Source organism: Ranitomeya variabilis, chromosome 2, assembly GCF_051348905.1.
Source record: "Ranitomeya variabilis isolate aRanVar5 chromosome 2, aRanVar5.hap1, whole genome shotgun sequence".
NCBI lineage: Eukaryota > Metazoa > Chordata > Amphibia > Anura > Dendrobatidae > Ranitomeya > Ranitomeya variabilis.
The window spans coordinates 330,146,079-330,170,813 of record NC_135233.1 but is presented as its reverse complement, the minus strand read 5'-3'; the positions used below and the strand labels follow the sequence as shown (position 1 = coordinate 330,170,813).

At 43.4% G+C, this 24,735-nt stretch overlaps 1 protein-coding gene across 4 annotated transcripts in view; it reads left to right on the top strand.

Annotated features, from left to right (window-relative positions):
* The window catches only part of LOC143805724 (integrator complex subunit 6-like), a 140,403-nt gene extending 116,899 nt beyond the window's left edge, over positions 1-23,504 (top strand). Inside the window, exons 8-18 of one of the 4 annotated variants that reach the window (XR_013221309.1) lie at positions 2,440-2,572; positions 2,727-2,821; positions 3,217-3,327; positions 5,010-5,225; positions 5,523-5,646; positions 5,840-5,982; positions 7,336-7,573; positions 7,728-8,111; positions 21,804-21,897; positions 22,487-22,833; positions 23,196-23,504. Coding sequence is in view for 3 of the 4 variants with exons in the window: in XM_077285312.1 (XP_077141427.1) it covers positions 2,440-2,572; positions 2,727-2,821; positions 3,217-3,327; positions 5,010-5,225; positions 5,523-5,646; positions 5,840-5,982; positions 7,336-7,573; positions 7,728-8,111; positions 21,804-21,897; positions 22,487-22,586 (1,638 nt within the window). In the remaining variant the exon portion in view is untranslated. Of the gene's footprint in view, positions 1-2,439; positions 2,573-2,726; positions 2,822-3,216; positions 3,328-5,009; positions 5,226-5,522; positions 5,647-5,839; positions 5,983-7,335; positions 7,574-7,727; positions 8,112-21,803; positions 21,898-22,132; positions 22,283-22,486; positions 22,834-23,195 lie in introns of those variants that run through there. The other 3 variants (XM_077285315.1, XM_077285312.1, XM_077285313.1) reach the window with 3 other exon arrangements.
* The last annotated feature ends 1,231 nt before the right edge of the window (positions 23,505-24,735 follow it).

Here is a 24,735-nt window from a genome sequence, read left to right as displayed (position 1 = left end):
GTGAAAAAAAAATATTTCTGCCAAAAGGTGCAGAAGTGAATGTGGAGGACCAGATTTATAGATAAGCTGATTTCCAAAATGTACTCCAGAGAATGTCACAATTTGTGTCTTATTTTCTAACTTTCAGGCAGTCTAAAATGTGCCAAATTTATTACGTGGCAGGAGTGGCGTGCACCTTTTTAATGAAGTTGTTAGTTTTACTATGGAATCTTAGTATTGACATATTTGGTTTCACTTATCTAAACTGCGCTGTAAGCTTAAAGCCTGTAGATTAGATGCACTGTGCGCTGTAAGCTTCGGGCCTGTAGATTAGATGCACTGTAAGCTTAGGGCCTGTAGATTAGATGCGCTGTAAGCTTCGGGCCTGTAGATTAGATGCACTGTAAGCTTAGGGCCTGTAGATTAGATGCGCTGTAAGCTTCGGGCCTGTAGATTAGATGCACTGTAAGCTTAGGGCCTGTAGATTACATGCACTGTGCGCTGTAAGCTTCGGGCCTGTAGATTAGATGCACTGTAAGCTTAGGGCCTTTAGATTAAATGCAATGTGCGCTGTAAATTTAGGGCCTGTAGATTACATGCACTGTGCGCTGTAAGTTTAGGGCTTGTAGATTAGATGCACTGTGCGCGGTAAGCTTAGGGCCTGTAGATTAGATGCGCGGTAAGCTTTCTCTCCCTCGTCCTTTTGCTGCACCACGACGGACCCCATAAAACGGAAGTGTGAAAGTAGCCTTACAGTAGATGTGCGATCAGTTTAGGGCAGGGTGGATAAAAATCAATGTTTTTTAAAAAAAATCAAAAAAATCGGATTTTTTTGATTTAAATCGGATTTTTTTGATTTAAATCGGATTTTTTTCAATAAACTGCTTTTTGAGGAAAATATTTTACCATCCAAAGGTTCTTCCATCATGAGATAAAGCTGAGTTGTTTAACTCAGTAGAATAAAGGCTGTATATGTGTAACATTCACAATGCCATGCTCTTCCAGAGGTTTCTGTAGGATGCTGACTATCCAACAAGTTTGAGCATGTCAACTGAATGGAAAAAGAAACTAAACCAAAAGAAAGTGAAACCAAGCTAGAAGTGTGGAATTAAAGGGGCAGTATGAACAAAATGTGGAGGCTATTAATAGTTTATACAATTAAGACATGCTGCTTTTAAACACCTACCTATTGCCATATAGTAAAACAAAAAAGATTTTTACTTACTTTGGGGTCCCCCCCTCACCCTGGCGTTAGATCGTTGCCCCTAGTTTCGTCCGTGTAACTATGGGCGCACATGCGCACTGCTCTCACTTCTCATTTTAATCGTGATTTATATTAAAAAAAACCTTTTGATTTAAATCAGTGATTTAAATCATGATTAAAATCATGATTTAAATCGATCCGATTTAAATAGAAAAAAATCTTTTGATTTAAATCGTGATTTAAATCATGATTTAAATCGGCGTGATTTAAATCAATCCACCCTGGTTTAGGGACTGTAGATTAGATGCGCTGTAAGCTTAGGGCCTGTAGAATAGATGCGTGGTAAACTTAGGGCCCGTAGATTAGATGCGCGGCAAGTTTAGGGCCCGTAGATTAGATGCACTGTAAGTTTATGGCCCGTAGATTAGATGCACTGTGCGCCTTAAACTTAGGGCCTGTAGATTAGATGCACTGTGTGCTGTAAACTTAGGGCCTGTAGATTGGATGCACTGTAATCTTAGGGCCTGTAGATTAGATGCACGGTAAGATTAGGGCCTGTAGATTAGATGCACTGTAAACTTGGGGCCTGTAGATTGGATGCACTGTGCGCGGTAAGGCTACTTTCACACTTGCGTCTTATGGCGTACGTCGCAATGCGTCATTTTGGAGAAATGCAGAATGCGTTTTTTTCTCCATAGACTTGCATTAGCGACGCATTGCGACTTATGGCCACACGTCGCATGCGTCGTGTTTGGCGGCCGCGACGCACAAAAAAAGTTCAATGTAATGGTTTTTTGTCCGTCGGTTCCGCTTTTTCAGACAGCGCATGCGCGGCCGGAACTCCGCCCCCTCCTCCCCGCTCATCACAATGGGCAGCGCGGATGCGTCGTAACACTGCATTCGCTACCCACGTTGTGCTACATTTAGCACACTGTCCGTCGGGCCGACGGTTTGCGACGGCCCCGTACCGACGGAAGTGTGAAAGTAGCCTAAGCTTCGGGCCTGTAGATTGGATGCACTGTAAGCTTAGGGCCTCTAGATTAGATGCGCAGTAAGCTTAGGGTTTGGCGTGTTGATGAGCTGCAGTCCTGATGTAATGGTCAGTGATGATGATACAGAAGGATCCAGGATTTGTATGTAATATGATTCATTTATAAGGTCTGGGGCTTCTTGTGCACATTGTCATGTGTGAGTTTCCGTTCTTTGGAACTTTCTATTTACATCCATATATATTTTCCCCCATGTTCCTGTTACAGGTGTTTGTGAGCAGTAGTGGGAAATACAGTGAAATTGGCCAGCCGTTCGGGTATCTGAAGGCGAGCACCACTCTTACATGTGTGAACCTGTTTGTCATGCCATACAACTATCCGGTGTTACTTCCCTTACTCGGTGAGTCGGCACGGTCCGTGCTCCGCCATCGCTCACTAGATATATATACGGCTTATTTCTTTTCCTAACATTGACGTCACTTTTTTCCCAGCAATATTTCACTTTCATTTTATACTGGTGATCTTACAGGCATTAATTTCACTTCATTTTACAGACGACTTGTTCAAGCTGCACAAACTGAAGCCTACGCTGAAATGGCGCCAGTCCTTTGATAGCTACCTGAAAACCATGCCACCCTATTTCCTTTTGGTAAGCTCTGGCCTTCTTGGTGGCACAATGTTGTTTCCTAGGGTCTATAATGCTGTTAGTTTGATGCTATACTGCTCCTCTTGGAATAGATTCTCACATTGTAGACATTTCTTTGGCTGATAAGCCATTCCATACAGGGCTGTTCTGCAGCAGCGTATGCGTTTCTACCTACTGAAATCTTTAAAGCTGTTGCAGAAAATGTAACTACAAATCCTTTACGGCTATTGTGACAGTGGCGTTACTGATGATTCCTGTAGTGTTGAGAATATCCTCCATAACACAACACTGTACAGAGCACCATACAGCAGCACGTGATTATACATAAGAATTAGTTTTAATTGTGCAGTTTCTTTGACGATGTTTTTTTTTTTTTTTTTTTTTTAATTACCTTTTAGCCATTAAAGAAAGCCTTGAGAATGATGGGAGCACCGACCATAATATCTGACAACTTGGACTGTGGTCTTAGTTATAGTGTCATTTCGTATCTAAAGAAGCTTAGCCAACAGGTAACCTTTCACCAGTCCTTATTGCACAGTTATAGTTCTATCTGTCTCCTCTTTGTATATTCCGTCTTATAAGTAGGTGCATCTTGTATTGTGTGGTGGGCCTTAAAGGGTATTCCCATCTCCAAGATCCTATCCCAAAATGTAGTAAATGTAATAATGGCTAATGCCTCAAGTTTATAAATGTAGTTTGATAGCAACAAGTGTAGATGGAATTAAGGAGTTATCATGGAAGGTCAATATGGAACATGGGACTGCTACTCCATAGGAAGACAAAGATACTGACTACTGCCAGGTACGACTGGGAAACATTTGAGATGGATGGCGATGAATTGGGAATTGTAGAGTACTTCAACCTACACGGATAAATGATCACTCAAGATTCAGTGACGGCACCGAAAATAAATAGAATAGCTATGGGCAAATCAACAATGAAGTCACCGGACATGGTCTTCAAATCGAGGAACATTTCACTGGCGACAAAGACACAGCTCTTACATAGTCTGGTCTTTCCTGTAGTAACATATGGATGTGAAACCTGGATGATAAAGAAACAATACAGAAGAAGAATCAAAGCCTTCAAAATGTGGTGCTGGAGAAGGATGTTATCAATATCATGGTTGGTAAGAAGAACAAATAGATCAATCTTGGAACAAATCAAGCCAGATATGTCACTTGAAGCAAGGATCACCAAGCTACAACTTGCCTACTTTGAACACATATGAAGAGAGCGATGATTGGAGAATGACATTATGGTCAGAAAAATAGAAGGAACAAGACGTAGAAGACCAGCAACCAGATGGCTTGATACAATATATATAATGGCTTAGAAGACCCTGGTGACCTATCTAGGCTTGTAAAAGATTGATCTTCCTACAGAGCTTTCATCCATCAAGTCGCCATGGCTCAAGATCGAGCTGAAGGCCAAGAATATTAGTTCTTCTGACTTGCTGTGTCGCTTGCTCTGAAAGTTATAAAAGGCAAAATGGGCATAATACATGAACATGGTCATGCAACAAAGTTTACCTGTTAACACCAAACTAACAAAAAAAAAGAGTTGAAAAAACAAACAAATTTTAAAGCTGAAGATGTCAACTTCTTCAGGGTGAAGCTGAAAATTTAACCTTGGCAAGCGTAACCAACAATTTAACATATCATTTTCCACGAGCGATGGCGCGGGTATGTTGCTAATGCCATTGGCGAGAATACCCTTAGGAATGTTACCAGTACAATAAAGTAAAGGTGGCTAAATTGCATAAATGAACTGAGGTCATTGCAATAATGCAATCTTCACACTCCCAGATCACCATTTATTATAGGTGTTTTCGCCTTGATTGTCACCGGCTGCAGTCTTCTCCGGTGCTCCCAATGTCTGTTATTGTCTGCAGCGCTAATGTCCCAACAGCGCCACTGCGGACAATAACCGAGCAGCTGTTCTGTGTTCTGGAGACTCTCCTGCTCCCGGCATACAGATACTGATGTGTCACTGAGCTATACATTTGTTACTCGGTGTATGTAATCTGGTACGCCAGCCTTCCTGATGCCTTCACTCTGCTGTACGTTAGCGTTGTCCCCTGTGATTGATGCCGACATTGTCTGTTCTACATTCATCCCTTCTTGTTCAGGCCGTTGTGATTCTTTCCTCCAAGTGTGCCCTCTCGCTCATAGTTCTTTGTACATTCTAGACCAAAATGGAGTCAGAAAGAATAATAGCATCTGTTGGAAAGAAGGTCCCGCAGGAGACTGGGATTAAAGTGAAAAATAACTCCACAAGACTGTCTTTAGTTCACAACCGACACTTCAAACAGCTGCTGCAGGGAATCTCTGGAGAAACCCCTATACGACTGCTGGAGATGAATGTCAAGGAGTTCCCTGGTTTTCAGATTGGCCTATTAAATAAGGTAAGACAAGAAAGCGGATTTGTTCTGTATCGCCAGCATAGTCTTAATGCCATGTAGTTTCTGCACACTGTCTGCCAGAGTATGAGGGTTTGCTCCGGTCTTCAGTGTATCTAATCTTGGATGACCTTTTTTGTATTTATCTGTAATGTTTGGGCTCCCATACTTGTATCTTAGAAATGGATTAATTGATTTTCTCAGTGGAGAACAACCATAGGGGCTGCAATAATTCATGCTTTAACATTTGGAATTGTACACTTTTACTTGCTCTAACTTTTTTTTTTTTTCTCCCATCACTAGGATCTGAAGCCCCAAACTTACAGAAATGCCTATGACATTCCTCGTAGGAATCTTTTAGATCAGTTGACGAGGATGAGGACCAATTTACTGAAAACTCATAAACTGATCGTTGGGCAGGATGAAGGTAGTGTCTTGTCTTCATTCTATCCTTCTTGCTCTTTCATCATGGTACAAAATATTTTGTAATTTTCAAAACTAAAATCTAGAATTTTTATTTTGTTTTGTCAATTATTGCATGAAGAAAATGAAGAAATTGTATCTGTGTGCAAAATCCGTTGTCGGATGATTAAATTTGTGTCCCTTATCCGGATTTGCAGATTGTTTGCACAGTGTTCCAGTGGCTCAGATGGGCAACTACCAAGAATACTTGAAACTTATGCCTTCCCCTCTGCGAGAGATTGATCCAGATCAACCGAAGAGGCTTCACACATTCGGAAATCCATTTAAACAGGATAAAAAGGTAATGTGATCATACCAAAAAATGTGATTGTGAGAAAGAGGAGCAATTGCATCTGCTGTCTAGGGAATTGCCTTTATTATTGGAAATCCTACTATATAATTGTCTAAGGCTCACTTCCATCTGTCTGTCCTTCTGTCTGTCACGGATATTCATTGGTCGCGGCCTCTGTCTGTCATGGAATCCAAGTCGCTGATTGGTCGTGGTGTAACGCACTCCGGTTACGCAGCTATTAACCCTGTGTGACCAAGTTTTTACTATTGATGCTGCGTATGCTGCATCAATAGTAAAACGATCTAATGTTACAAATAATAATAATAAAAAGAAACCCTCTTTTCTCACCCTCCGACGTCGCGTCCTGTCCGCCGGCAGGTTCCGGTGCTAAGGATGCTATGGGAGAAGGACCTGCCATGACGTCACGGTCATGTGACCGCGACGTCATCACAGGGCCTGAGCGAGAAGGACCTGCCATTACGTCACGGTCATGTGACCGCGACGTCATCACAGGTCCTGTGCTGATAGTCATACCAACCCTGGGACCGGAAGCTGCCGCGTGCACCGTACACAGGAGCCAGGACTAAGGTGAGTATATGTTTATTTTTTATTTTATGTCACTGGCCAATATACTACATTACTGGGCAATATACTACGTGGCTGACCAATATACTACATACTACGTGGGCTGGGCAATATACTACGTGGGCTGGGCAATATACTACGTGGACATGCATATTCTAGAATACCCGATGCGTTAGAATCGGGCCACCATTTAGTTAACTAAATATTTATCTAATGAGATTTAAATAATTAGACTAAATATTCCAATAGTAAATTGGGACGTCTCCAATCTCCATAATACCGGTGGCATTTACAACAGCCTCTAGTCTGTAAATGATGTTCACAACGTGTGTGCAAATCACTACAGCATTTGTGAGAAGAGATTGTGGTAACCGTAAAGGATATGTCGCAGTAGGTGTACAACAGAGCTTTGCATCGCAATTCTAGTCCCTGATCATTGTGGGCCCGATCTTACAGAATGGAAGTAGTGTATCCCTATACAAAGTATTAGCAAATAACTTAATCTCCCAGCAAAAACAGTTTAACATCCTCCTCCGTGGCTTCCCAACCAACACTATTGCACCCTCCGGTCCATCCTTCACTCCGCTGAGCTGTTAATTCTCCTCCTGTTACCCCACTTCCTTTGTCAATCCTCTCACTGGAAAAAAAACACGTTACTTTAACATTAACACCTAGAATGAATAAGGGGACGGCTACGGCCTGTACATGACATTTTGTTCCGCATTTTTCTCATGCTTGGATTATTTTTTTTTTTTTCCCCGTCCATTTTTACTATAGGGTATGATGATTGATGAAGCTGACGAATTTGTTGCTGGACCCCAAAATAAAGTTAAACGTCCTGGAGAGGCCAACACTCCAGCCTCGCTGAAGAGAAGGCGTAGTATGTCTCCTTTGCTGCTAAGAAGACCTCAGACCCCTCCTATAATAACCAATCATGTAGGAGGGAAGGGGTCCCCTGCGGGGCCTGGGAGCCCCGCGTCACACAACCTGATAAAGCCAATTCCCATACACAAAGGTAAGCTAGGAAAACACAGCAAGCGGCTGCTATTAGATCCTGATCTAAAGGGGGAACTTCATTCAGATATGCATAGTCCTCTATATCTGATGTCTGATGTGGTGGGGAGGGTATGCCTGGACAATCCCTTTTAATCTCTTGTGTTTTTATGCAGATGGTAACGGCACCATGAGTACAGAAGGGAATGGAGAAAGGACGGACAATGGCCAGGCCGTGGAAAGGCAAATGGAAGGACTGTCTCCATTAATTGTTCCTGCTGCTTTGGGGGATGAGGATATGCTGCCTAATAACTACGATTCTGTTACTGATGAACTTAATTGCTTGATCGAGGACAACCTGGACCACAAGCCAATTAATAACGCTCTTATAAAGGCGCCTCTAGAAAACTATGTGCCTATAGAAGATTGTCTTCTGACTCGGGAATGTACATCACGTATGACGCTGCCAAACTCTCTGAAGGAAATGCAGAGCATCATCAACGGAACCAACGCAGATATCAAGATCCGAGTCATGAAAGAAGTGCGAAAGCCGGGCAGAAGTAAGTGGGGACAGAATAGCCAACATTCTGTAGAAAAGTGGAATTGGAGAAGTTGTGTAGATTTTATTATAGTGGAGGTCTGGATTATAGACACATTTAGAACAACCTGGTAATTGGGGTACATTCACACATCTGCTTCAGTCTCTACATCCATCGCTTGTGTTACAAGTTTTTTTTCTTTGTGGGCACAACTGTACATCCAGATTGCAGGTTTCTTTTTTGACAAAGTACAGTTACATCCCAGGGATGGCCCAGAAGTTGTGCCATCCGCAGCAGAAGCTGGGACTGGACATGACTCCAATCCCAGCACGTTAACCCCTCAGATGCAGTTGTCTGTAGTGACCGCAACATATGAGGAGTTTGGCAAAGGGAGATTGCTCCCTTTGTGACGGTGCCGATGGGCTGACAGGGTGTTGACAGGTTGCAATGGCAAATGGAGGCCTAATGTTGGCTTCAGTGTCAGCCAATCAAATCCAGCTGGGATCGGGGCCTGATGGGCTAATGCTCAGTGAAAATTTGACAGGTTAGGCTACTTTCACACTAGCGTCGTGCACTGCACGTCGCAATGCGTCGTTGTGGAGAAAAATGCATCCTGCAAAGTTGTCTGCAGGATGCATTTTTCTCCATAGACTTTTATTAGCGACGCAGTGCCACACGTCGCAACCGTCGTGCGACGGTTGCGTCGTGTTTTGGCGCACTGCCGCCACAAAAAAAGTTACATGTAACTTTTTTTGTGCGTCGGGACCGCCATTTTCGACCGCGCATGCGTTGCCGAAACTCCGCCCCCTCTTCCCCGGACCTTACAATGAAGCAGCTGAAGCGTCTTAAGACTGCTTCCGCTGCCAACGTCTGGCATTTTCTTCACAGTACGTGTCGGTACGTCAAGCCGACGCAGCGCGACTGCCCCGTGCCAACGCTAGTGTGAAAGTAGCCTTAGGTAATAAACTGCAACATTGGTTGTACAGTCTCTTATCCATATGATCACTGTGTGTGTGTGTGTGTGTGTGTGTGTGTGTATATATAGATAGATGTGGTATTTGTGTTCCCTTTAGTCTGTTGAGCAGTGTGTGTATGTATATGTGCAAATATAAATAGAGAATATACAGTAAATAAATATAAAATCTTTATTCATTACATAGTGGAATGCGCTGCGAGCAATAAAACATAAAAATGATCAATGTAAATCAAAATTAATATCCCATGGAGGTCTGGATTTGCAATGATACTCAAAATCAAAGTGAAAAATCAAATTACAGGCTGATCCAACTTCAGTGGAAATGCCTCAAGACAAGAAAATGATGCTCCGTATTGTGTGTGGCCTCCACGTGGCTATATGACCTCCGTACAATGCCTGGGCATGCTCCTGATGAGGAGACAGATGTTCTCCTGAGAGATCTCTGACGAGACCTAGATTAAAGTATCAGTTAACTCCTGGACCACCGTCTGTGGCGTTGGTGGATGGAACGAGACATGATGTGCTTGATTGGATTCACATCTGGGGAATGGGCGGGCCAATCCATAGCATCAATGCCTTCATCATGCAGGAACTCCTGACACACTTCAGCTACATGAGGCCTAGCATTGCCATGCATCAAAAGGAACCCAGGGCCAACCACACCAGCAATATGGTCTCACAAGGGGTCTGAGGATCTCATCTCGGTATCTAATGGCAGTCAGGCTACCTCTGGCAAGCACATGGAGCGCTGTTGCCCTCCAAACAATGCCTTTCCACACCATTACTGACCACTGCCAAATCGGTCATGCTGGAGGATGTTGCAGGCAGCAGAATGTTCGCCACGGTGTCGCCAGACTGTCACATGTACTTAGTGTAAACCTGCTCTCATCTGTGAAGAGCACAGGGCATTAATGTTGAATCTGCCTATCTTGGTGTTCTCTGGCAAATGGTGATCGCCCTGCACGGTGTTGGGCTGTAAGCCAACACCCACTTGTGGACGTTGGGCCCTCATACCACCCTCATGGAGTCTATCTGAAAGTTTGAGCAGGCACATGGATGTTAGTCGCCTGCTGGGGGTCATTTTGCAGGGCTCTGGCACTGCTCTTCCTGTTCCTACTTGCACAAATATGGAGATAGAGGTCCTGCTGCTGGGTTGTTGCCCTCCTACAACCCCATCCACATCACCTGGTGTATTGGCCTGTCTCCTGGTATCTGATCCATGCTCTGGACACTGTACTGACACACAGGTATCATTCCTGCCACAGCTCACATTAATGTGCCATCCTGAATGAGCTGTATTACCTGAGCAACTTTTGTGGGTGGTAGACACCGCCTCATGCTACTTAACAGTACCACTAGGGGTGAGAGCAATGACAAAATGCAAAAGTGACCAAAACAGTCAAAAAGAATGAGAACTGAGAAATGGTCTGTGATCATCCCCTGCAGAACCACTCCCTTTATAGGGGTTGTCTTCCTAATTGCCTATCATGTCATCATTTCTACCTGTTGTCTGTTCCATTTTCACAATAGCAGGGGAAATTGATTCACAATCTGTTTTTCTTATAACAGTACAGGTTGATTTCACAGAAGTGTGATTGACTTGGATTGCGTGTGTGTACACTCACCGGCCACTTTATTAGGTACACCATGCAAGTAACGGGTTGGACCCCCTTTTGCCTTCAGAACTGCCTCAATTCTTCGTGGCATAGATTCAACAAGGTGCTGGAAGCATTCCTCAGAGATTTTGGTCCATATTGACATGATGGCATCACACAGTTGCCGCAGATTTGTCGGCTGCACATCCCAAAGATGCTCCATACAAGGCAGGATGGATCCATGCTTTCATGTTGTTTACGCCAAATTCTGACCCTACCATCCGAATGTCGCAGCAGAAATCGAGACTCATCAGACCAAGCAACGTTTTTCCAATCTTCTACTGTCCAATTTCGATGAGCTTGTACAAATTGTAGCCTCAGTTTCCTGTTCTTAGCTGAAAGGAGTGGTACCCGGTGTGGTCTTCTGCTGCTGTAGCCCATCTGCCTCAAAGTTCGACGCACTGTGCGTTCAGAGATGCTCTTAGGCCTACCTTGGTTGTAACGGGTGGCGATTTGAGTCACTGTTGCCTTTCTATCAGCTCGAACCAGTCTGCCCATTCTCCTCTGACCTCTGGCATCAACAAGGCATTTCCGCCCACAGAACTGCCGCTCACTGGATTTTTTTTCTTTTTCGGACCATTCTCTGTAAACCCTAGAGATGGTTGTGCGTGAAAATCCCAGTAGATCAGCAGTTTCTGAAATACTCAGACCAGCTCTTCTGGCACCAACAACCATGCCACGTTCAAAGGCACTCAAATCACCTTTCTTCCCCATACTGATGCTCGGTTTGAACTGCAGGAGATTGTCTTGACCATGTCTACATGCCTAAATGCACTGAGTTGCCGCCATGTGATTGGCTGATTAGAAATTAAGTGTTAACAAGAAGTTGGACAGGTGTACCTAATAAAGTGGCCAGTGAGTGTATATATAATATAATGTGTGTGTTTTCCACATAGGGGCTCTCCAAACGCAACATGGGGTCCGCTAGTGATTACAGCAAACTATGCTTTCAAAAAGTCAAATGATGCTCCTTCTCAACTAAGCCCTGCCGTGCGCCCAAACTGTAGTTTTCCTCCATATATTGGGTATCTGCGTACTACTGAAGTTTCACAACAAATTGTATCATGCATTTTCTCCTGTTACCCTTGTGAAAATAAAAAGTTTAAGGCTAAAGTAATTTTTTTGTGAAGCACCTGAAGGGTTAATAAACTTCTTGACCGTTGGTGTTGAGCACCTTGAGGGGTACAGTTTTTAGAATTGTCACTTTTGGGTATTTTCTGTCATATAGGCCCCTCAGTCACTTCAAATGTGATGTGATCCCTTTTAAAATGTAAAAAAAAAAAAAAAATAGTTGAAAAATTTTGTTGGAAAAATGAGAAATGACTGGTCAACTTCTGACCCTTATAACTTCCTAACAAAAAAATTGTTTAAAAAATGATGCAGGGGTAAAGTAGACATGTGGGATAAGTTATTAACTATTCTGTGTGACATATCTCTCTGGTTTAAAAGTATATGAATTAAAAGTTTAAAAATTGCAATTTTTTTACCAAATATTCTACACTGCTCAAAAAAATAAAGGGAACACTTAAAGAACAGAATATACCGGTAACTCCAAGTAAATCAAGCTTCTGTGAAATCAAACTGTCCACTTAGGAAGCAACACTGTTTGACAATCAATTTCACATGTTTTTGTGCAAATGGAATAGACAGCAGATTGAAATTATTGGCAATTATCAAAACATCCTCAATAAAGCAGTGGTTCTGCAGGTGGGGACCACAGACCACATCTCAGTACCAATGCTTTCTGGCTGATGTTTTGGTCACTTTTGAATGTTGGTTGTGCTTTCACACTCGTGGTAACATGAGACGGACTCTACAACCCACACAAGTGGCTCAGGTAGTGCAGTTTATCCAGGATGGCACATCAATGCGAGCTGTGGCAAGAAGGTTTGCTCTGTCTGTCAGCGTAGTGTCCAGAGGCTGGAGGTGTTACCAGGAGACAGGCCAGTACACCAGGAGACATGGAGGGGGCTGTAGGAGGGCAACAACCCAGCAGCAGGACCGCTACCTCAGCCTTTGTGCAAGGAGGAACAGGTGGAGCACTGCCAGAGCCCCGCAAAATGACCTCCAGCAGGCTACAAATGTGCATGTCTGCACAAACGGTTAGAAATCGAGTCCATGAGGATGATCTGAATGCCCGACGTCCACAGATGGGGGTTGTGCTCACAGCCCAACACCGTGCTTGGCATTTGCCACAGAACACCATGACCGCTTTGGCAGTGGGTCAGCAATGGTGTGGGGTGGCATTTCTTTGGAGGGCCGCACAGCCCTCCATGTGCTCGCCAGAGGTAGCCTGACTGCCATTAGGTACCGAGATGAGATCCTCAGACCCCTTGTGAGACCATATGCTTGTGTGGTTGGCCCTGGGTTCCTCCTAAAGCAGGACAATGCGAGACCTCATGTGGCTGGAGTGTGTCAGCAGTTCCTGCAAGATGAAGGCATTGAAGATATGGCCTGGCCCGCCCGTTCCCCAGACCTGAATTGAGCACATCTGGGACATCATGTCTCGCTACATCCACCGTCACGTTGCACCACAGACTGTCCAGAAATTGGCGGTTGCTTTAGTCCAGGTCTGGGAGGAGATCCCTCAGGAGACCATCTGCCGACCCATCAGGAGCGTGCCCAGGCGTTGTAGGGAGATCATACAGGCACGTGGAGGCCACACTACTGAGCATCATTTCCTTGTCTTGAAGCATTTCCACTGAAGTTGGATCAGCCTTTAACTTCATTTTCACTTTGATTTTGAGCATCATTCCAACTCCAGACCTCCGTGGGATATTTAGTTATGATTTACGTTGATCATTTTTAGGTTTTATTGTTCAACACCTTCCACCATGTAATGAATAAAGATTTACGACTGGAATATTTCATTCAGTGTTATCTAGGATGTAGGATTTTAGTGTTCCCTTTATTTTTTTTTAGCAGTGTATATTTCGCCCCCCCAAAAAATGCAAGTTCTATCAAACAAATTTTACCATGATCATGAAGTACAATATGTCAAGAAAAAAGTCTGAAAATAGGTTGGATCCATTGAAGTGTTCCAGAGTTATGACCTCCTAAAGTGACTGGGGTCAGAATTGTACAACTTGGACTGGTCATAAAGGTGCAAACCGGCTTTGGTGAAGGGGTTTAAAACTACAGGTGCTAACCTCCACCCCTTCCCTGCTCCAAAAAAGTGATTTTTAGATGATTGAAAGTAGTAAAACATGAAAGAAAAGTATAAATTGGGTATCCATATAATCAAATGGACCCGCATAATAAAGTTAACATGTCAATTACACTGCATGGTAAACTGTCTTAAATACAAATAAAAAAAAAAAAGAATTCCAGATTCAAAGAGAATCTGCCACCAGGATTTTATACTCCAAACTGACAGATTTGTAAAGGCCATCAGGTCCCGGAGATTTACACATAGAGATCCTTCAGAATGTCGGTTATCTCTTCCTGAGTGATTGGTTTATTCAGAGAGTTACCTGCTTCTAGGGGGCGAACTGGCCACTTAAGATTAGATGAATAATTTATCAAATGGTATCCTGCTACTTTAGGTTCGAAGGAAGTGTATCCTGAAGAGAAAAAAAAAAATATATATATATATATATATATATATATATATATATATATATATATATATATATATATATATATATATATATATATATATATATATATTCAGTATTCAAGGGATTATAATGTATGTACGGTACAGACCAAAAGTTTGGACACACCTTCTCATTTAAAGATTTTTCTGTATTTTCATGACTATGCAAATTGTATATTCACACTGAAGGCATCAAAACTATGAATTAACACATGTGGAATTATATACTTAACAAAAAAAGTGTGAAACGACAGAATATAAGACATAATTTCAATGTTCTTCAAAGTAGCCAACTTTTGCTTTGATGACTGCTTGGCATTCTCTTGATGAGCTTCAAGAGGTAGTCACCGGGAATGGTCTTCCAACAACCTTGAAGGAGTTCCCAGAAATGCCTAGCACTTGTTGGCCCTTTTGCCTTCACTCTGCGGTCCAGCTCACCCCAAACCATCTCGATTGGGTTCAGGTCTGGTGACTGTGGAGGCCAGGTCATCTGACGTAGCACCCCATCACTCTCCTTCTTGGTCAAATAGCCCTTACACAGCCTGGAGGTGTGTTTGGGGTCATTGTCCTGTTGAAAAATAAATGATGGTCCAACTAAACGCAAACCGGATGGAATAGCATGCCGCTGCAAGATGCTGTGGTAGCCATGCTGGTTCAGTATGCCTTCAATTTTTAATAAATCCCCAACAGTGTCACCAGCAAAGCACCCCCACACCATCATGCCGCCTCCTCCTCCATGCTTCACGGTGGGAACCAGGCATGTAGAGTCCATCCGTTCACCTTTTCTGCGTCGCACAAAAACACGGTGGTTGGAACCAAAGATCTCAAGTTTGGACTCATCAGACCAAAGCACAGATTTCCACTGATCTAATGTCCATTCCTTGTGTTCTTTAGCCCAAACAAGTCTCTTCTGTTTCTTGCCTGTCCTTAGCAGTGGTTTCCTATCAGCTATTTTACCATGAAGGCCTGCTGCACAAAGTCTCCTCTTAACAGTTGTTGTAGAGATGTGTCTGCTGCTAGAACTCTGTGTGGCATTGACCTGGTTTCTAATCTGAGCTGCTGTTAACCTGCGATTTCTGAGGCTGGTGACTCGGATAAACTTATCCTCAGAAGCAGAGGTGACTCTTGGTCTTCCTTTCCTGGGGCGGTCCTCATGTGAGCCAGTTTCTTTGTAGCGCTTGATGGTTTTTGCCACTGCACTTGGGGACACTTTCAAAGTTTTCCCAATTTTTCGGACTGACTGACCTTCATTTCTTAAAGTAATGATGATGGCCACTCGTTTTTCTTTACTTAGCTGCTTTTTTTTCTTGCCATAATACAAATTCTAACAGTCTATTCAGTAGGACTATCAGCTGTGTATCCACTAGACTTCTGCACAACACAACTGATGGTCCCAACCCCATTTATAAGGCAAGAAATCCCACTTATTAAACCTTTCAGGGCACAACTGTGAAGTGAAAACCATTTACGGTGACTACCTCTTGAAGCTCATCAAGAGAATGCCAAGAGTGTGCAAAGCAGTCATCAAAGCAAAAGGTGAGAACCTAGAATATAAGACATATTTTCAGCTGTTTCACACTCTTTTAAGTATATAATTCCACATGTGTTAATTCATAGTTTTGATGCCTTCAGTGTGAATGTACAATTTTCATAGTCATGAAAATACAGAAAAATCTTAAAATGAGAAGGTGTCCAAACTTTTGGTCTGTACTGTACCTTCCTAAGGGCCTGAGGGTTCGAGAAGGTGGTGCGTTCTTTGAGCTGATGGGCCAATAGGGTGTTGGCTTTGTTGCCTTTTTCATAATATTTTTATTTGGTGTAAAGGAGCAATCCTTCAACCTTGTGTATAGATAGGGCTTTTAATTTGCCCCTGGTTCACTTTTCTCAGGATACTTGTAGATGGGGAAATGGACAATTTGTTTTCTAGTCTTTTAAGTTGGGAGGCAGTTTACTATACTGGAGATCAGCATTTTTTTATTTTATTAAATCCTGGACCCTTCCTTGATGCAATAATCCCTCATCACATAGTGGCATAGTGCAAAGAATAAATATCCTTGTGTGGGTCCGATGAGATGGGGTGTAAAAGTAGTAATCTCTCTCCTTGGGATGATCATTTCTCCAAAGATGAAAAGGAGAATTATCTCTATCTAATCTCCTAAACTCCAACACCAATCTGCATATTTGCTGAAGGAGGAATACCACCTACTGAGTGTAACAACATTTTCGGAGAAGGGAACATTAGTCACCACCTGGCTCTGGAGGCAATTTCTGGAGCAACGAAAATACACTATGCAAAACGCAAACCTGACCAGAGTTTGGAGCTTAGGGGTATGTGCACACGCTGTGGTTTACTCTGCGGAATTTTCTGGACTGATTTTGGTAAACTCTCAGGTAAACCGCACTGCGGATTTCCTGCTGAATTACAGCAGATTTACTGCAATTTTTTTTGCGGATTTTGTGCGGATTCCACCTGCGGTTTTACACCTGCGGATTCCTATTATGGTGCAGGTGTAAACTGCTGCGGAATCCGCACAAAGAATTGACATTCTGTGGAATAAACAACGCTACTTTCCCGGGCGTGTTTTTTTGCAGCATGTGCACTGCGGATTTTGTTTTTCATAGGTTTACATGGTACTGTAAACACATGGAAAACTGCTGCGAATCCGCAGCGGACAATCCGCTGCAGATCCGCAGCAAAAGCCGCAACGTTTGCACATACCCTAAATGTTACCTAAAATTATTGGAGTACCTCTCTAAACAGCCTCCAACACAACAAACCTGCCTCCTTGGTCAATGTGATTTATTCTCTTGTAGTTGGATGATATTGAGATTGCAGCCCCTCCTCTCTTAGGCCTTGTGCACACGTTCAGTATTTTTCGCGTTTTTCCGCTATAAAAACGTGATAAAAACGCAAAAAAAACGCTTACATATGCCTCCCATTATTTTCAGTGTATTCCACATATCTTGTGCAAATGTTGCATTTTTTTCCGCGAAAAAATCGCATCGCGGAAAAAAAAGCAACATGTTCATTAAATTTGCGGAATTGCGGGGATTCCGCACACCTAGGAGTGCATTGATTTGCTTACTTTCCGCATGTGGCTGTGCACACCATGCGGGAAGTAAGCAGATTATGTGCGGTTGGTACCCAGGGTGGAGGAGAGGAGACTCTCCTCCACGGACTGGGCACCATATGATTGGTAAAAAAAAAAAGAATTAAAATAAAAAAGTCATATACTCACCTTCGATTGCCCCCGCAGTCTTCCCGCCTCTCAGGTGCACGCTGCCACTTTGGTTCCTATAGCTGGTGTGTGTGAAGGACCTGCGATGACGTCGCGGTCACGTGACCGCGACGTCATCGAAGGTCCTGCACACACCATCTATAGGAACGGAAGCCGCTGAGGAGATCGGCTGTCTGCAGGTGAGTATAACCATTTTTTTTTATTTTTTTTTTAATTATTTTTAAACATTCTATCTTCTACTATTGATGCTGCATAGGCAGCATCTATAGTAAAAAGTTGGTCACACTTGTCAAACACTACGTTTGACAAGTGTGACCAACCTGTCAATCAGTTTTCCAAGCGATGCTACAGATCACTTGGAAAACTTTAGCATTCTGCAAGCTAATTACGCTTGCAAAATACTTAAAAAAAAAAACGCGAAAAAAAACGCAAAAAGAAACATGCGGATTTCTTGCAGAAAATTTCCGGTTTTCTTCAGGAAATGTCTGCAAGAAATCCTGACGTGTGCACATACCCTTACTATTGTTAGCTGAAAAAGCGTTGGGAAAGTGGCTGCCTGCAAGTATAAATGAACCTGTATTATAGTGTCTCCTGCAGATAAGCTATAGCGGGGCTCGTTCCTGTAGAGCAAGTCTTCTCTTCCTAGGGGTATTCAGACCCCTGACATTGAGAGATATGATACAAGTCATGATAATTTACCAAATAGATGTGGATTGTGTAAGTTGGTGTTACTACTCACTTGTGTGACCCATTCGAGCTCTGCTGCACAGGTGTAATCTCTAGAAGGACGGTGGTAAACCAGGCACACAATTGGGGACCTTCACCATCAATATAAAAACTGTTCTGGGGGAAGGGATGGATTCATAAAGCCAAGGGGCGGACAAAGACAACCAAATGTATTAGATAACAGCATATACAACAATAGAGAAACTCCTGGCTCGGGATTACCCCTGTGGATCAAAATGAACCCACTAGGAATTTAAGTGACCAAAGGAAATACATTAGCAGTATATTTTGTGTGACTGGGTCCATAGTTTTCTTTAATTTGGAAGGCAACTTTCCAAAAAAAACATCCAACCAGGGGCACCTGCCAGGCAATTAAGGCATAAAATAAGTACAAAATAAACTGTAAAATTTAGAAAAGGCAATAAACAAGTTATGCAAAGGAGTGTTGCAGAGGTTTCATCCCAACGAGAAATCCGAGCAAAAGGGAAACCCCATCTGTAGATACTAAAAATAAAAAATGATGCATCAGTATAATGGATTATGATGTCTCTTCTTCTGGAGGGTTATACAGGGTAGGTCAGGAAATGGCTGAATATCTGTACTCATATAGGTTATAGCTCTTTAAGCCCTGACCTTTGACATTATCTTTAATTTTGTAATCATGTAAGCAGCATATCTAATTTGATGGGTATAGATGTAGGATCTCCCAGAATAGTATTAAAGACTGATTTGGAGTATCAGTTTAGGGTCCCCTTGACCGCTTGGTTCTAAGACACCCCTTACTCTTGTGGTACATCTCCTACCTCTGTTGTCCAAATTCTCAAAGGGTATGTTTCCACGTTCTGGAAACGCTGCGTGTTTGACACTGCGTAGAGTCGCAGCGTCAAACACGCAGCGTCCAAGCGTCCAGATGTTACAGCATAGTGGAGGGGATTTAATGAAATCCCGTCTCCACTATGCGTTAAAACACGCAGGCGGCAGACCCGTGTAAACGGACATGCGGCTCGTCTTTTCAGAACGCAGCATGTCCTTACAATACGGCGACACGTCAAACAACGCATGAAAAACGCAGGTGACCTTTCAGGTGCAGATTTTACCTGCATAAAATCCTGACTAAATCCTGATGCAATCCTGAACGTGGACACATACCCTAAGGCTAGGTTCACATTGCGTTAACAGCAGCCCGTTCAACACATGCGTTAACAGGCTGCTGTTAATGCAAGTGCCGATATGTCATCGATAGAGCTAGCAGATGCTCTATCTGCGCTAGCAGTGACGGACCCGGAAACGCTGCAGCCCGTCCCAGGGTCCGTCACTCAGTGACGGCACATTGTTAGCGCACGCCCATTGTGGGCGTGCGCTAGTGATGCGTCCGACCTAGGACTTAATGGCGGTGTTAACGGACTACGTTACACTGCGTTATGCAACGGTGTAGCGTAGTCCGTCTAACGGAAGCCTATAACGTAATGTGAACCCACCCAAAGTGGGTTTGCAGGCCATTTACTGTCTTTAGCTGTGAAGCCATCAAATATTGTAAGTCTGCCACATGAGATCTCGTGGTGTCATGGTCGCCCTCCAGGGTGTCTACACTCACCGGCCACTTTATTAGGTACACCATGCTAGTAACGGGTTGGACCCCCTTTTGCCTTCAGAACTGCCTCAATTCTTCGTGGCATAGATTCAACAAGGTGCTGGAAGCGTTCCTCAGAGATTTTGGTCCATATTGACATGATGGCATCACACAGTTGCCGCAGATTTGTCGGCTGCACATCCCAAAGATGCTCCATACAAGGCAGGATGGATCCATGCTTTCATGTTGTTTACGCCAAATTCTGACCCTACCATCCGAATGTCGCAGCAGAAATCGAGACTCATCAGACCAAGCAACGTTTTTCCAATCTTCTACTGTCCAATTTCGATGAGCTTGTACAAATTGTAGCCTCAGTTTCCTGTTCTTAGCTGAAAGGAGTGGTACCCGGTGTGGTCTTCTGCTGCTGTAGCCCATCTGCCTCAAAATTCGACGCACTGTGCGTTCAGAGATGCTCTTAGGCCTACCTTGGTTGTAACGGGTGGCGATTTGAGTCACTGTTGCCTTTCTATCAGCTCGAACCAGTCTGCCCATTCTCCTCTGACCTCTGGCATCAACAAGGCATTTCCGCCCACAGAACTGCCGCTCACTGGATTTTTTTTCTTTTTCGGACCATTCTCTGTAAACCCTAGAGATGGTTGTGCGTGAAAATCCCAGTAGATCAGCAGTTTCTGAAATACTCAGACCAGCCCTTCTGGCACCAACAACCATGCCACGTTCAAAGGCACTCAAATCACCTTTCTTCCCCATACTGATGCTCGGTTTGAACTGCAGGAGATTGTCTTGACCATGTCTACATGCCTAAATGCACTGAGTTGCCGCCATGTGATTGGCTGATTAGAAATTAAGTGTTAACAAGAAGTTGGACAGGTGTACCTAATAAAGTGGCCGGTGAGTGTATATGGCCCGCACGGTGCTGCAGATCCTGCCTTACACCAGCTATTTCTCTCCTGCAGGTGTCGTTTACCTCATTTATTAATTGAGAGGGGAAATGTGCAATGATTTTTTCCAACTTGAAGATGCTTGAAGATGTAGAGGGGAGGTCAGGGAATAGCCACTCATCCGAGGAGTGGTCCAGAGGTTCATGTTCATCTCCCTCAGAATGCGAAAGGCTGGAGGGCTTAATGTGCCCCCGTGAATCGGAAGAGTCTCTTATTCCCCAGTCATTTAGTGCCCTCTTTGACTGCTGGGTATCAATTACCCCTTGTAGGCCCCTATTTCCCTGTCCAGCTTCTCCCTCCAGCAGGGGGTAACTTTTCTCCTTCCTCCGATCCCTCAGTCTCTCTGCTCTCCTTGGTGGTGGCTACATCTTCACTGGGATGCTGGAGCATGCTGGCTGTCTATTCAGAAAAGCCTCCAGAGCCATCATGGAGGCATTCGTCACCGGGGTCTTAACTCGCTGAGGACCCATCTGGAGAGGTGATCTGGTTGGTGATGCTCCCTCTTGGCTCACATCTGCCTAGCACTGAGGGGAGGGCGGATCCTTTCCCGGTAAGAGCCCGCCCTCTGTGCACTAGCCTTTTCATTTACATAAATATTGAAAGTTGCATTTCTCAGCGCTAAACAGTTAAAACTCATACTTAAAAAAGACATCTGAGTGAGGCCTGATGGCATGAACGTGAGGGGGGTAACAAAAAAACTCGCCAGCTGCTCCAGTGGTGCCCGCCAGTCTTGGCCCACAGTAACTGCATAGACCCATGTGATGACCGTCCGCCGTGACTTTACTCTGTAAATGTGCATCGTGAGGCCAGTGTTGGGCTACCTCTAAGTGTACATGACCGATGGGCACCACTGGTACGGAGTAGGTCTGAACAAGTGAATATTGTTTTTAACATTCTCCACTCGCCCTACAGCTCTAGCAAATTGCATGGCAGGTTTCAGAGAATGCTGAGTTTTTGATATTTTTTTTTTTCTTGTGTTTTGATCTCCAGATTATGAGAAAATCTTTGCTCTCCTTGGAGAGGTGCAAGGGCCATCTGAAATACAGAAATCTTTTATAGAGTTTACAATAAAGGAAGCGGCACGGTAAGTACGGTCTTCATGCACTGTTAAGGAAATATGCTTTTGGTTGTTATTTTCCCTTTATTTATTTTTTGTTTCCTGATGATTAAAAATAACTCTTAAGCCATGTCTTTAAGATGATCTCCTACCTGTATTGTAATCCGAACACTAATAAATATATAAAGAATTCTTCTACGTGTGTACCATGACGTGTGTACCATGATGTGTTCCCCCCACCCTCCTTTCTTACAACCCTCAGATCTGTCTCTGGCTGAAGGCAGCTGGCTGCGGCAGGAGCCTCCTCCACTTCTTTGCCTTCAACAGGAGACCTCTAACAGAGCACTTGGCCATTTTAGGAAAAAAAAAGTGCGCAATTCTGATGGGCGATTCTGAATTCACTTGTGAAGTGAATTCTGATAGGTGAATCCAGTCTTAAATCATGTATTGAAAAAATAATTTAATATATTCTTAAGAGACGAGCAGCCATCTCTTGAGAAGATGCTGGTGGCACCATCCACATATGCTATACCCTTAATTACTCTCTAATTGAAGCATTACTTTGGAATTACCCATATTTAAACCTACATCTATATTGTGTATTTTTGCTAATCAGGTTTAAAAAGAGAGTGTTAATACAGCACTTGGAAAGATATCTATCTGAACTGGATTCCAACGGTGTCCCAAACATTGTGAATCATGTCAACAGCAGATAGCAGTCTGTCCGGAAGACTAAGGACCAGGGATGAGCCTGCTGTAGCAGAAGAAAGAAAGAGGACATGGTGACCTCCTTCACCACCTTGCATCTCGGGACACTTTCTGGCCAGAGACAGAGGACAAGCGGCAGAGTGACAAGTTGATGTAGGCACCAGGACTTACAATGAACTGTGAGGCTTTTTCTGTATGGAGGGTGCTGCCCGGTGAGCAGGCTGGAGATGATAACCACTGGTGACCCTCCAACAGGTGATGAATGTACTCATTTGACGGTGATCTCACCATTGTCACAATGTAGAAAGCACTTGAGGGAGTGAGAGGCAAAACAATGCTCTGGCGCAGACCATTGCCTTGATCAAAAGTGAGCAACTGGTGGTCGGTTATGGGCAGCCTGAGCGCTGCCATGTAACGGGGGAACCAGCAGTTGCCTGGCTGTGATCTCGGAAATGCTCTCCGCCTGGCGCATTAATGAGTACATGAGGTAGCTTGTCCCATTTTCAGAATAGGCTGCCATTTTCTATTGAGGGACATTTAAAGACAGCCCTGTGACTGTATACATCCTATGAGTCACTAAACAAACTACCTCAGACTCTCTTCTGTTTTGTCTGCAGACGTTAAGAAAGTGCACCTGAGACTCCCCAGGTCCCCGACTTCTTTCATCCTGTGAGCAGGACGGAGACTCGTCAGGTGGCCTTGCACTCGCTGTGCTTTGGAAGCACTAGAAAAGGAGAACTCCTTGTTTTTGTTTTTTCCCCATTTTTTTTCTTTTTTAATGTATAATTTTAATGTTCATACAGAAGAAATATTTTGGACAGTATTGTTAGCTCTGTAATATGTGATATTTTAACTGTACATAGAGGTTTTTGCTCGTGTATATAAAATTATATACATAAATATATAAAATAAATTTTTTTATTAAATTGTAATTGTGCTTTAATATGAATTGTAACCCTATGTGTGGGATAGGTTAAAAGGATTGTCTCATGAAGAAAATGTTATGTTTAATTGATAGGTTTTGGAAAATATAGCACTTCCACAATTGGAAGTGTTAAAAAAAAATAAAATAAAAAAATGTTGCAGTGCAGAGAGAAACTTCTCATGGTGGCCGTGCTGTATACTGTGTAGCCAACTGTGCCCCACCATGTAGAAACGCTGTAGCTGCCGTGGTTTTTCTCCTCTCTGCCTGTTCTGTTCATCTACATAGCGATTGTATGCACTATAGCAGAGGACCTTTACTTCTCTGTAAATCACATCACTACTGTGCAAGGAGCTCACTGGCCAGATATATACTGGTGTTTTTGTTTTGTGGTTCTGTTCAGTTTATATGTCTGTCTAAGGAGCTCTGTGATTGAGCTGAGCTTAAAAGTCTTCTGCTTTAGTCCGCACAATGGGACAGCGATATCTGTAGAGATTTACTTACCCTTCCTCCCCTTGGGGACTTCTGTGGGATCAATACAAGCAGTATGTGCGACGAGCAGCTACAGCGCCTGTACATGGTCGGGCACAGACATTTACACAGGATACAGCGGGGGCACCATTATACACCATTTCTCTGCACTACAACTTTTTTTTTTTTTTGCACATCTAATCTTGGAAGTGTTAAATTTTCTCTATATTTTTAAACCTCGTTTTTGTTTGTGAGACAACCCTTAGGGCTACATATAAAACAAAATTATTTTTAGTATGGCATTATTGTAACCAGATCGGAGTCGGATTAACCTACATTTGGAATACTGAATAGGCAGAGACAAGGTAAATATAAATGTAATTTAATACGTGTAGTCAAGAAACTTCAGCACACAACATAGAAAAGCGTCTCCTGATCTTAAGACTCTAGTTTTATGCCAGGAGCATGAGTAATACCTTGTGACACATTTTCCTCCAAAGTTCAGCTGTTCATAATACATATTTCTTTCTGTTCTTCCAATTCTCTGACATTAAAGGGTTTCTCCACTGCTAGGAAAACCCCTTCTGAAACAAAATGTTTGGCCCTGATAAAATAAACCAACCTATACTCCTCCTGTGCCGGCTCCATTCCAGCGGTGTCTGCTCTTAGTCCCAGGGCTGTGATGGGGTGGAATAACACATGGTGCCCTGCGCCCAGTCTGCACCGGGCAAGTTATATGCACATGATGCGAACAGAAAAAAAAC